The 14,141-nt window shown below is 41.2% G+C and overlaps 1 protein-coding gene across 2 annotated transcripts in view; it reads left to right on the top strand.

Moving 5' to 3' along the window:
- Positions 1–14,141, top strand: part of LOC138719894 (transmembrane protease serine 11E-like) — a 41,605-nt gene that overhangs the window by 16,789 nt on the left and 10,675 nt on the right. For both annotated transcript variants that reach the window (XM_069855470.1, XM_069855469.1), the window contains exons 4-5: positions 4,678–4,745; positions 7,770–7,933. In XM_069855470.1, the coding sequence (XP_069711571.1) occupies positions 4,678–4,745; positions 7,770–7,933 (232 nt within the window). The remainder of the gene's footprint in view (positions 1–4,677; positions 4,746–7,769; positions 7,934–14,141) is intronic.

The raw sequence follows: 14,141 nt of genomic DNA, 5'->3' as shown, positions 1-14,141 counted from the left end.
TGTAGTGCATGAAGCTGTAGCTTAGTGGTTTTCCTCACCTAAAAGATGTCAAACTGTCTGTGTACACTACCTAAATGAATTCATTTCCCTGATGCAATGGTTATCAACAATGCACCTACTATCTCACTTGATCTCTACCTTAAATTCAATGATCCTTCAATTTCATTGATTCTTTGACTTATTAACACAATGCAATCTTTTCAAGTAATAGGCATACAAGCTGATTTTTCATTTTTTTTCATGGTTCATCAAGGCAGAAGCATCTGATAAGCATCTAGGAAGCCAGAAAAATCATAAGATACACCTCCCACCCCAAAGAATAAGTAATTCTAATTCATATCTAACTTTCTGTGGCAAGAAAAGCTATAAAATATGCACAAGGAAAATGGATGTGAACCAAGGCTAAAAAAGAAATTAAAAATTAAATAAAGGGCAGTTATCGATAGTGTATGTGATTAAGGGCAGAATCTTATCTTAATTATACACTCACAATCCAGAATTACTGCATTGTTGACAGGTGATTAAATCAGTGAAGTGATTCAAGATGTGAACTGGTGTCACTGAGATAAAAATCTGGCCAGTCGAGAGGATGGTTGTTTAGAACTCAGTGTTGTCAAAAGGGAGAATCTGTATTCAGTCCTGGATTTACATGGTTGATGGTATTTGGGCTCTTATAACTTGAATATTTCAATATTGAACTTCTCTAGATTTCATAAAACTATTATTTTTCCTAAAAGCTATTTGCTTCTGTATTTCAATCCCTTACTTACAAGTACTGCTTCAAAAAGCAGAGGGCACAGAGTCTTTTCCCAGGAAAAAGAATCATTTTTGAAGAAACAAACAAATGAAGCAAACAAACAAATCAAAACCCAAACAAACAACACCCACCCACCCACCCCCCGCCAAAAAAAACCTAACACACAAGAGCTGTTTTCTTGATATTGGCCTATATGTTTTCTCTCCAAACTTGATTTTCTCTCTAAAAGCTGGAAGATCTTCTCCATAATCAGAAAAACTTCCAATGGCAGTGTGAATGTTTTTTTAGGAAGCTAATTATGGACAATTGGAAATGGGGAGTAGGAATGGGAATACTCAGGTGACCTTAATTCCAGCTGTCACTATTACATGGCTATAATGAAAATCTCATGCCATTATGTGCCTTTCAAATTGGACGCACTAGGCTTAAGCATGGTACTTTAAATCCTGACGTTATCCCATATATTAGTCGTCTTAATTTCTTTTGTCTGAAAGAGCAGTCTTTTTAGGAACTACTGTACAACTTAGTTATTTATCTTTTACAGCCAACAGTTCTAAGAACCATCCAGCTGAGCTCCTTATTTTAGTGCAAAGTCCAAAAGTACTTACTCACCTACCAGCTTTAGCAGTCTAGTTTGTTTAAACTCTGCGAAGAATTTGTGATACCATTTGCAGATGTATGGGATCATACTGATCTTGCCGACCATGATACCTTCTGTCTTTCTGTACATGTGGTTTGTGATGGGAACATTTCTTATCTTATGGTTTCCTGGGGGTCCATGGATTATTATACTCACTTTCCTTCAGGTCCATTTGCCTCAGGGCTGTTGCTGCTGCAAGGAATTGGTCTTTCTGTTTCTAAGGGGAGTTTGATGCTCGCATCCTTGTTTGGGACAGTGCAAGGTTCAGGTTTTGCTCTCTCTCTCTCTCTCTCTCTCTCTCTCTCTCCCCCCTTCTCTCTCTCTCTCCTTCTGCCCTGTCTTCCTCCAATCTCTGATAGGGTTTCCAACTAATCCCTCACCCTAGGCAGGAGATACGTCAGATTCTCACGGAAGCTGCTGCTGGATTTGCATTGTGGTCAGCTCTGGCTCAGCAGGTTGAGCTGTAAACTGAATGCAGATTAGTAGCAAATTGGGTGCAGATTAGTAGCAAATTTGGTGCTGGGTGCAGGTTAGTAGCAAATTTGGTGCTAGGTGCAGAATTAACACAACTGGTTAATAGTGATTCATTCCGTATGATGCCATAAAACTGGAGAGAGTCACGGAACCAGGTAATACGTTCCAATTAATATTTATGGTAAAAGAAGCTTTAAAAATCACTAATAAAAGTCTTTACATCCTATAAAGCTAGTGGGGCAAGAGGAAGAATGTAGTATGATAGCTGTTGAAGAACAATACTGGCAGCAGGCAGAAAAGCAATGGTATTGAGCAATCATGGGCTTTGTGCTCCCAAACCCACTGAATGCTTTTGGACATCCCACACAAGTAATTCAGTGGGTTCATCCCAGGAGAAAACTCCGTCAAACTAGATTTAACCTTTTTGATAAATCCCATTACCCCATGTGCAGTGGCAGAGCAGTGTGGGGTGGGAGAAAGCAATGGCTGGCACAGGTAACCTTGGTGGGTCACTTTCAGACCCAGCTACACCAACACCAGCTCATGGTAGCCTCATCCTACACTGGAATTACATGAACCATGTTGCATGTGACCTTCTTCCAGAGCCTGAGATTCTTTTGTGCCTCAGGGAGGAAGCACATACTGAGTGACTCTGAAATCATGTAGATTTTAGTAGGTTCCTCACAGGCCTCAGGGTTTGGCCATGGTGCAACATGAGAAAAAGAGGTTAATGACAAGAACCAGAGTTATTCAAGATGGGATAGGAGAACAAGCCTTGTCTGTCAAGGTGTAAAGCAACTTCTTGCTGCAGGGAATGAGGAAGAATTTCCTTTGTGGGTGGGTTTGTACAAGTGGGAATGTTTTGTCCTCTTACTGCATCTTTGGCACTAGCCATCATTAGTTACTGTATTGGCACAGGAAGACTGGTGTTCAGGAGTAAATCCCAGTTTGTCTTAGAAAATTAGATTGCATGGAGAGTAGATTTGCAAAAAAAGAACAGAGGATATGAAATGAAAATGAGGAAATATCAGACGGCATTAGCTAAACTAGCCAATAAAAATTAACTTAAAGAAAATCTTGTTTGGATGAATGTTAAAATAAAGGCTGTCAGGAAAATGCTTCTCACTTGAAAGGAACAGCACTTGGCACTTGGTTAAGAATGCGTATAGACTTTACACTTAATCAGTGGTAAATCTAGGGGGCCTGGACATCACAGTGTCACTTTTGAGTGGCTGTAATCAGATTGAAATTCTTAAAATGAGCATGGATGCTTCTCCCAGGCAGGACTGGATCCCACCTAGTTACTTGTCAAAGTTCTAGCTGCTTTTGCTTCCAGTGCTGTGACTCAAGCTGAAAAGAAAGCAATAATCAGGCTGGATAGAGATGTTTACTTTTTGATATGGGTGTGAAAGTCTTTACCAGAAGATGAGCAGTAAAATCATGACACAGAACATGAGTCTTTGAAAGTTATTATCTGAAGGTGTATTGCAACATCTTTTTCTGTTACATAAACGCTGTATGGATATAAATATTACTGTTAATAGTTCAAGGTAGCAAAATCATCTGTTCCAAATTCCAGATATCCCAGATAACTGTCAGTAACAGCAAGATAAAAGATCAACTCACTGCATAACCATTAAGAAGTTTTCTTTTTTTCTTACCAATATATGCTTAAAATAATCTTAAAATAACCTAGTGTTCAGTTTACATCTTGAAATTATTTTGGTTGAGTGATGACATGAGGCTTCATCTTATGATAGCCAAGTCTAGAGAGAGGGGCTTTGTGTTCTGTAGGAGGAATCAACCCCATGTTTCATGCTTACATGCTTGTTTCTGTGTATGAAGAATTTCAACATACTAGCAGTTTTGAGAACCATTACTTTTTTCTTTCCTTCAGCAGACAGAAAATCCGGAGACTTGGCTAAATCAGACAGCCTTTATGGGCTAAAATTGTTTTCTTGCATTATTTTCTAAAGCATTCAAGTAGTTTTTCCTCTAACTTTGATGTTTACAGGATGCATTCTATTCCCTGGGTCTTGCTACTAGGAGGAACTGCATAACTCACCAGTGACTTTGTTATTTCTCAATACTTCAGTGATCCTGAGCCATTCCTGGAAGAATTTCATGCCATGTAATAGCACACTACACTGTCTCAGACTGATCATACAATCTTGAGACAACATCCTAAATCTAAAGCAGGATGTGGTTAAGCAGGCTCCAGCAGATATAATTTGGAGATTGATTCCTTACGAGTCCTAGCTTTCCAGTTTCTGTTTCTGCTGCTTGATGATTGCACTAGCATGTGTCAAATCACAAGGGTGTTTCAGGGGTACAATTCAAGATCACTGGTAATTTTGCTCTAAATTACCATAGCACCAAGGAGAAGTGCTGTATCAGAAAGAGAACCTACGAGGCAGACTCAGTGCAGTGCAGAGCACAGCATGCTGTATCCTTTCTGGAGGCCATCCTTAGGAGGTTGTGCTTTAGGAGGTTGCAGTAGTGCATTTCAAGGGTGTTTCGGTATCTCTCATTGTGCCTGGACATGGATGGAACAGAACAATAGTGGCCCACTGTAGTCACAGGATATTTAGAAAAACAAATTAACTTTTTATTATATGTCTTAGGTCAAATAGGAAATGGTTAGGAAAAGACTGTGGCAAATGTTATCTAGAGGCTGGGCTGGATTGTGTTTCTTGGCTCTGTAAGCTGTGAGGTTGCAACTGAACGCTGTTTTCTGAATGATCCTTCCAGCAATGTGCCCATTTCCCTCCTTTTTCGTTATCTTATATTTTTCTTTTTTCAACAGATCGACAAGACATTTTACAATTCCATTTTAAGGAAAAAATTCATCCGTTCACGCTTAATCAGAGTGAGGTATGTGAGACTATAGTACATGCATGCAGCTGACATAAAATAAAATGTACACCAAGGTGAGGTAGAGAGTAATTTGATCTGATTCAGTAAAGTGTATTTTATGTAAGACTAGAGCATAATCCCCATTTGAGCATGTTATTCAGAACTGTGGCTTCCTTTGGATCTTGATGCAGAAGATAAATTTCAGCCAATCCAAATTGTATACAAGTTTACATTCAGACCTGAGCGAGCTTTAGCTAATAAAGCAGGTACAACTTGAGCTATTGAGCTATCTAAAAATAAAAAACATTGTCAAAACTATTTCCTTCACTATAATGCAGACATCATTTTACCTCTACTACTGCTGCTGTGTTGGGTTTGTCAAGTAAAATCCAACCCTGGCTGTGTTGGTTCAGAAAGTCTCATTTGTCACTGTTGCATCTCAAAGACCTGGCCTAAGTAGGTGCCTAGGGAATAGTAGCAGCACATCAGACATATTGTAATTGCTTCTTGGTATGCTCCCTACGCCCATCCATTTACCACCTGGGATTTCCTGAATGTGGTTTTCTTAGCAGTCCCCAGTGAAGATTTTTCCAAAGTCTTGTCCAGTGTCCCCTGGATTTTTGCAGTTCGTGCACCTTAAACACTTAGTAAGCGGGTTACTTGTCATGAGCCACCTTCCTTGGATCATTCAATGTCCTCTAGTTGTCCTCTTGTGCTGCAAGAGGTGATGAAAAGCTGATTTCTATTCTTCTCTCCATGCAATTAGCAGTATTGGACACTTGCATCACATCCATTTTCTCTCCTGTACCCCATGAGCTCACCTCTTTTTTTTTAATTGAAATTCCCGGCCTGCCCAGCCATTCTCAGCAGGAACTGTTCCTTGTCATCTTGTCATCCTGTCATCCTGCTATTGTAACACTACAGTCTTGTTCCTGAGTGACAGTGCCCATCACTTCGCAAGTAAATCTTGAATGTCTTATTAATCCTGTGCTAGAGCTGCAAGACTAATGAAAGCAGCCTCAGATCTTATTCTTGTGAATTATTTCTCCTTGTTCTTCTACCATTTGTGAAATCCTGCATCCTGCTCTGTCTTAACTTAAGCTTCAGTAAGGCAAATCATGCAAGGAGTTATTTGAATGTAGCTTTAGGAACGTGTTTCAGTACTGACTAGAATGTTATGAGTTGAAATTATAAGATAATTTAAAGATCTGAGAGGCCAGACTCTAAGGAGAAGTAGGTTTTTTCATTACTTCTTTTTCCCAAGGAGAGACTGAAGTGTTTTCTGTGATGTTTGCTGTGTTAGATGCAAGACTTGCACACACCAAAGCTTGTTTGCTTTTTCAAATATACAAGTTTTATGCCTCTAAGTGCTCAGACTGCAAACTCTTTTAAGCAGGGTCATTGTTGTGAATTTGCTTGGAAAAGTACTGTGGATATGGGCTCAGTATAAACAATGCATTACAAAAAATGCCCACTGCTCATTGAGAAAAACAAAACAAATCTTGACTGGGTGTCTTTGGCTCTGGACCTTTGCTATATGGTGAGTGATTCAAGGGAGGCTGTAGTTACCTGAGGGTTTTGAGAGGTGTGGTGTACTTGCATGAGTTGATACAGTAATTCCAGTATGGCACAGCACAGGAAGAGGAGTGGGGGTAGAGGTGAGGGAACACCTCAGAAATGCAGAGCAACACCCACAGTTGGATCAGATACTATCTGGAAAATAAACGGAGTGGCAATCACACTGAAGTTGGTGCAAAGGGGAAAACCTGCCTGTTGGAAAGCTCACGTGTAGCTATATCAGTCTCAATTATGAGATCCTTGAGGCAAGGAATGTGTCTTTCTGCTCAGCTATGAAACACTCGGTGTGCGTTGGTGTGCTCATAACACATGGCCTTTTATTTGCCCTTCACTGGCAGTAGCAGGAATGTCTGTTTCATTTCGTTGCGTGTTCCATTCAGAGACTGTAGCCTGATTCCCTGACAACTACAAATTTCCAAGATAGCGAGATATAGATGGAAGACCTTCTCTTTTCCTTTCCTCTCCGAATAACGCTTAAGACAAAGCAACCTGCTTTTAGCTCACCCCCCGTATGAAGTAACTATGATTTCACCTGTTGTGAGTTGTGTCATTGCTGCTCAGCTCAGGCAGGAGGAGGCACAGGAGGGAAGGTTCTCGGTGCGTAGTCTTATCTCCCCTGTGTAATGACCAAGGATAAGCCATCTGCAAGCACAGAGCAAGAGTTACTATGCCAGACTGGTCACTTTGGTGTTTATAGTCTAACATTCAATCTCTTGCAATACCTGATGTTTTAAGGAAAAGAAATATTATTACCAGGTGAATTCAGTCTGTTAGAAGACTTTTCCTTCCTTAGCCTTACATCAGAACACGGAATTCTGTGTCCCAGCATGGGTGCTGCTCGTACTTTTCAGTGAGATGTTAAAGGCCGCTTTTGTGGTCATCTCTTGGACTCTAACAAGTCGATCATGGTTATGCTGTTGAGTTTCATTTATTGTTGCACAATGTGAAGTTATTAGTCACATCCTCCAAAGTGGTTGCAGTGGTGGAACTGCGTTCTGTGGTCCGTCCCCTTTGCTCAAGTACCTTTTTTATGATGACTGGAAATTTTTATTCCATGTACAGGGCTCTGGGAAGGATTGTCTAGATACAATTAACCATCAGGCTGATGTTTCTGAAGTGCTGTGTATCTAGCTTTTCATTGCAATCAAACCAAACCAGTTTATTCCCTCCTGCTCTTGTGTTCCAAACATGTAGTCAGTGACTGCTTTTTAGACTCCATTATAACACTGGTCTGGCCATTTGATCACAGAAAAAACATCATGCCTTCTTCTAGCCTAAGATGTGTTTGAATATTCAGCCTTTGCTTGGATTCCTTTTGGCAATTCCTTCTCTCAAAAATGTACAAAATGTTCAAAAATGTATCTAATTCTCTATGTTACAGTCATTGATAGAGGAGCTAAGATGAAAACTAAGAAATGTGGAAATGGGCTGAAGGTAACCAGGCTGTGTTTTGTTGGTTTGTAGCCCAGATGCTGATGGTGTGGTGGCAGAGGCTTTGCTCACATTCTGGTTCTCCTCTACGGATTCTAGAGAAGCACTGCGAGAAAGAGTTCAAAGGATATTACGGAAGGGCCTGAAAAAATACAAAGGGCCCCTGCGAATAGATGTCAGATCTTCTGCTGTCTCAAGTAAGTATATTACATCTCTCTTAAGGTTAGTTTTGCCCTTTTCTGACTGATGAGACTTGACTTTTCCCTGCTGATGAGTGCTGCTGAGTCTGAATGGCAGCCTTTCCTGCTCATTTAAAACAAAATTAGTGGCAACGTATAAACCCCACCTAAGTCTTTTAAATAAATCCTAAATATGGATCAACAGGAGTGGCTGCTTATAGCTTCACAGTACAGCCTTATCTTCTCTCCAAACTGCAGTACCAATCTCGTGCTTCTATAAGGTAAATAGTAGGAGACTCACCACAGTGTTTCAGTACACAGGAACACATGCTCTTTAGGTCTTTCTGAGGAGCCTGAAAGTGCAGAAACTATGCTTTCCTGACAGTGGGGAAACAGCCAATGCAGTGAAAAAAATATATTTGGTAAAAAAATCAAAAACCTTGCATATTCCCCAGGGGAAAGGAAAATGTTCTAATCTACATGACTTCTTAGCAGAAGATGTAGACCCTTCTTTGCAAAGCAGACCTGCATCTGCAGGACATGAAAATTAACAGCACTACCTTTTTTATTTAGTAAATTACCCAACAGAGACTGAAAGGTGGGTTTCCCTCCCCCTCTATACTTCCGATCTCTTAGAGAATTTTTGTGCAGGCTTAGTCTCTGACTTGGCTTCAGTTATATGTAATCAGCATGTTTTCTGAATGTCAGACTTTTCAAGAATGAGTTGCTAGTTGAAAGGAAGGGGCAGACACTTGCTCCACTTGCTTTTTTTCAGAAAACTTATTTTCCGCTTATCCTAGCACAAGGGTAAAAATACAGAAAAGGGGTGGATACTTTCTGCTTGCTTTTCCACATTAGACTATTTAAGTCAGCAGAGATTTGCAGAAACCAGATGGCTGTGTTGAAAGAACAAGAATCCTGGGCCAGATTCCATGCTGGATGGATCCAGTCTTCCTCCCACTCAGAAATGACCGGGAGCAACCACTTGTTCTGCCTCAGTGCACATTACATTGCGGTAGTGAAGCTAAAATATGAGCTGTCACACTCCCATTGTCTCTTGATGGGTCAACCAGTCTACCCCACTGAAATGGCTCAGAGTGATAGGTGGCATCCCTTTGGGCAAAGAACCACTGCTTTTCTGCTGTGTTTTGGTATGCCAGTAGTTCCTGTTCAGCAAAGTGTCTATGTAGTTTCTCCCAGACTGAAAAAATGTGTGAGCATCAGCTGGAGAGATTCAAGGAGGCTTTGGGGTGGGGTTTTTTTTTTTTGTTTGGTTGGTTTGGGTTGGGTTTTGTTTGTTGTTTTTTGTTTAAAGCCAGTCAGGTCAAACTTTAGTGAATTCTGAAGCTTCATTAAACTTGGTGCCTTACATAAAGGGTAAAATTGGAAGGAATACAAAAAAGCTTGTTAGAAAAGGACCATGATCTTCTCATTGGGTTATCTGATTAGCTGCTTTTATTCAGTCTTGATAAATGTGGAAAGTGACTCAAAATTCTGTTCCAGTTGACCTTGAACTGCACCAGAGCTGTTACAGTAACACACTAGTTGCTAGTTAAGAAAATTATCTGATGTAATTGAATCACAATGTTTTCATTAAATATTTGGCCTCAGTAAAAGATGGCATCTCTCTGTTATTTTGATAAAGAGAATGATAAACTTTGTGCTGCTTTTCTTGCCTGTCCAAGCCTAACCATACAACACTGACTATATAGGTCTACTACTCGATACAGGGCTAGTATTGTGCAAATTTTACATGTAACACAAAGGAACATAAACAACACCTTGCCATTTCTAGGGGATGACAATAAAAGGTCGAATTTGGTTCTTTCTTCACTAAAAGGATTTCAGCAGTGCTATGGGGGTTAACTGAGCTCCTGGTGATGTCGCTGTTTAAGAAAACCTGTCTGACTCAAGTGAAGAGTATAGAACAGAGAATCAGAGAATCATAGAATCATAGAACAACCAGGTTGGAAGAGACCCACTGGATCATTGAGTTGAACCATTCCTATCAAACACTAAACCATGCCCCTCAGCACCTCGTCCACCCATGCCTTAAACACCTCCAGGGAAGGTGAATCAACCACCTCCCTGGGTAGCCTGTTCCGGTGCCCTTTCTGTGAAAATATTTTTCCTAATGTCCAGCCTAAATCTCCCCTGGTGGAGCTTGAGGCCATTCCCTCTTGTCCTGTCCCCTGTCACTTGGTAGAAGAGGCCAGCTCCCTCCTCTCCACAACCTCCTTTCAGGCAGCTGTAGAGAGCAATGAGGTCTCCTCTCACCCTCCTCTTCTCCATGCTAAACAACCCCAGCATTCTCAGCCGATCCTCATAAGGCCTGTTCTCCAGCCCCTTCACCAGCTTCGTTGCTCTTCTCTGGACTCGTTCCAGAGCCTCAACATCCTTCTTGTGGTGAGGGGCCCAGAAATGAACTCAGGATTTGAGGTGCGGTCTCACCAGTGCCGAGTACAGAGGGAGAATAACCTCCCTGGACCTGCTGGTCACACCGTTTCTGATACAAGCCAAGATGCCATTGGCCTTCCTGGCCACCTGGGCACACTGCTGGCTCATGTTCAGTCGGCTGTCAACCAACACCCCCAGGTCCCTCTCCTTCAGGCAGCTTTCTAGACAGACTTCTCCTAGTTTGTAGCACTGCACAGGGTTGTTGTGCCCCAAGTGCAGGACCCGCCATTTGGCCTTGTTAAACCTCATGCCATTGGACTCTGCCCAGTGGTCCAGCCCGTTCAGATCCCTTTGCAGAGCCTCCCTACCCTCCAGCAGATCAACACTTCCACCCAGCTTAGTGTCATCTGCAAACTTGCTAAGGGTGCACTCGATGCCTTCATCCAGGTCATTGATAAAGACATTGAATAGGGCTGGACCCAGCACTGAGCCCTGGGGAACCCCACTTGTCACTGGCCTCCAGCTGGATTTCACACCATTTACCACAACTCTCTGGGCACGGCCATCCAACCATTGGAGATGCATGTCTCAACTTATAAAGCTCATTTTCTTCCTCACTTCCTGAGAGAAGTGACAGTTTTCAACAGATCCTGGAAGTCCAGAGAGGGATCTATGTTTTGCATTTCCCAATTCTCTCTCCTCCTGAAATATACTGTCTAACATTAGTACTTAAACCAAGGAAATCTAAGAAGCCGCAGATTTTTAACATGCGTTGTAGCACCTTTCTATATTTTGTTTCCCTGTAACTTTGATGGTTTTGCTATCTGGAATCCTTGTTTACGTCGAAGGCAATCTTGGAACATTTTCATAATGACTTATAAAAAAACATTAACCTGTTCATTGTAAACACCTTATCAAAAGATTCTAATTAGGGGGCCATAATATATAGCTTAGTTTAGCTAGGCATAGCTAACTAGTTGAACAAATCCAGGTCAGGAACTTACTTACATTGCATGCTAGGAGGGTCTGATTAGGAGAATTTACTTCAGTCTTCCTCCCAGGATCTAATCATCTCTTTATTCAACGTCATGCCTCAACTTGCACTTCACTCAGAAGTATTTGCTCAGGACAGCAGCCCAAACCTAAATAATCTGCCAGCCCAGAGGTAGAACTTGCTTTGTCTCTTCATTCCTGAGGACTGGGAACAAAGGATGGATAAAATATAAAGTGACACTGTTTTATTAATTCAGGGTTTTTTTTTCAAAACGTGAGAAAAGCTTAATCATACAGATGTGAAAAAATAACAAGTGTGCAAAACTTGAAGGCAAACAAACTAATATTGTCTCTTTTGTATCATCACTAAATTCTAGATGTCCTTTACATATGGCTGCAAAAATACATTTGTATCAGAGTACCTTTAGATGTGTTATTACTCAAGTCCTTGTTTTCTTTTTTTAGCTAGACTCCATAGTCCCCTGGTCAAGGACCAGGAATATCTCCAGACATCCACTTTAGCTTTGATGAAAAATGGCAGGCGACAGAGATCTCTGCACTTGTGTACAAAACCTTCAGGAAGCCTAAGTATTTTCCAGTGGAGAATTAAGCAAACAAAGCCCTGTTATCTCTGAACAGCAGTGCAAGGGCCAGCAAAATGAAATACCAGGTTGGGTGACTTGGAAACATCCACATTAGGACTTGTGCTTCCACTGGTACTGGAAGAAGGTGTTCGTCTTCTGTATTGTTCTGGCACCAAAGAGTTCTACACGGCTGACTTTTTTCCCCAGTATTTCTTGGTTAGAAATCAGGTCACGTCATAGTTTGGATCCCTGTTAAGCATGGTGTAGAGTAGCTTGCCAGACTACTTCCCTTTGCCAGGTAGGTTGGAAATCACCCAAAATGTATTTGGGGGAATGTACTTGCTGAAAGAAACTAGTTGCAAGATCACTGGCACTGTTTAAAGTAAGTAGGAAGTACTCCTACCTGTTGCGCAGCCAAGGGTTTTGACCATGAACAATGAGTCATGAATTGGTTTTGATCAACAAATCAACTGTTATTATTTCTATTTATCTGGCATCTGGGGCTTGCTAAAGCTTCTTACCAATACAAAATATAGAACCTAGGAGACACAGTCTTACTTCTTTATCAAGTCTTCTTTGAGAGACGTGCAGATGAGTGCCTGACCTGGATGACTGAGGAATGTTCCATCTCAAATAACATGCACAGCAGTCTGTTTTTGTATACTTTACTAGCCACAACAGCAACTTGGGAGAGTGGAACAGGACATGCATCTGTACATTGGGAAATACAGTGAAGATCTGCCACTCTCCCCACTTTGATGCTGTTAGTTTGTCACGAGGTGGTACATTTTGACTGAAATGGGAGGGACTGAAATGTGTTTTTAAATGAATATTTTGCAATGCTTGTGATGATGGAATTAAGCAGGAAACCTTAGATGACTCAGATAGATAGGTTGATTTGATTAATTTCTTTACTCAGTTCTTGGTTTTCCCTTTCTCTGCCTTACCTGCAGGGATTGCAAGTGTTTTGGGCTGCCCCTGCTGTAGTGGGACCCTGAATGCAGCCAGGGTATGAATGTAGGCCAGGAAGAAAAACAATGCTAAAAATTATTTCAGGCTGGATGCACACTACAAACTGATATAGTTCCCCATGCCGATCCCGCCTCGGGCTGCAGGACAGCCAGATGGAGTTCTAGGTTCTAGTTCTGAGGTGGACAGAATTAAGATATGCTTGATGGGATGGGGTGGGGGAAGTCATGGATGTAGGGACAGGTCCAGTGGACATAAGTAGGAAAGGAAGGGCTGGATGACAAGGACAATTAGAGGTACAAAACCTTTGTCTTGTTTCTACCAGGTTACTCTCCCCTGTTGAAGGAATGAGAATTGCATCACCTGTATCTAAGCCATGTTTTCCTGCTTCTACAGGGGTGCATAACTCTAGGGATATAATTCCTCTTGAGAGAGCAAGGAGAATTCTGGAAGGTTAATGGGAGCTGTTTTGAGTTGTGTCAACTATGTAACTTCACAAAAGGCATGACTGTCCTGCTGAGCTCAAAGCTCATATTTTGCTGTCTTTCAGAAAACTCCTGCATTTCCTTTCAAGTGCAGTTTTTGGGAACACACCTGAATCTGCTACTCACTGCTCTCATTCCCATTTTACGCCAGTACCTTGGGGTCTTCATGGTTTTTAATGTAATTAAAGAATATTAGGGTAGAGCTATTATCCCTACCTCTCTGCACTGCAGGACAGATGGACTCTGTGACTTTCCTCTTGGATGCCCAGGTTGGTGACCTACTGAAACTTGCCAGAGATCCCTTTTTTGCCTGCATGCACTGTTGTCACCCTAAATGACACTGAAGGAGGTGAGCCTCCTGTTTCTGATGCAGCTAGGAATTTTCATAATACCCTCTCTTCTTGAGGCAGTTGTTATTAAAATGTGATGGAAAACAGTGCAGAAAAATGATTCCTCTGCTCCTTGGTGCAATTCACAAAGCAGTGCTTCAAACTCATGTCCAAACATATGTTATTAATACTAAAGTACATACTTTTTCTTATTTTTTTAATGTTTACAATACTCTCCTCCCTCCCTACCCCATTTAATCTCTATCTTGTCTTCTCTATGGGGAAAAAAACAACTTACACAAGCAAGATGCAGGAACTTGATATAGTAGTTTTGCCTTTGAAGCTAGCAGATATATCATGGCATATAGAAAATCATGGGTGGAAACCTTTAAAGAAAATCGAGTTTCTTATGGGAATCAACATCTATGAAAAATTATGTTATTGGGTGAAGCTGTATCAGAATTTTAAA

This window comes from Phaenicophaeus curvirostris, chromosome 4, assembly GCF_032191515.1.
Source record: "Phaenicophaeus curvirostris isolate KB17595 chromosome 4, BPBGC_Pcur_1.0, whole genome shotgun sequence".
Classification (NCBI taxonomy): domain Eukaryota; kingdom Metazoa; phylum Chordata; class Aves; order Cuculiformes; family Cuculidae; genus Phaenicophaeus; species Phaenicophaeus curvirostris.
This window is presented reverse-complemented; position numbering and strand designations above follow the sequence as displayed.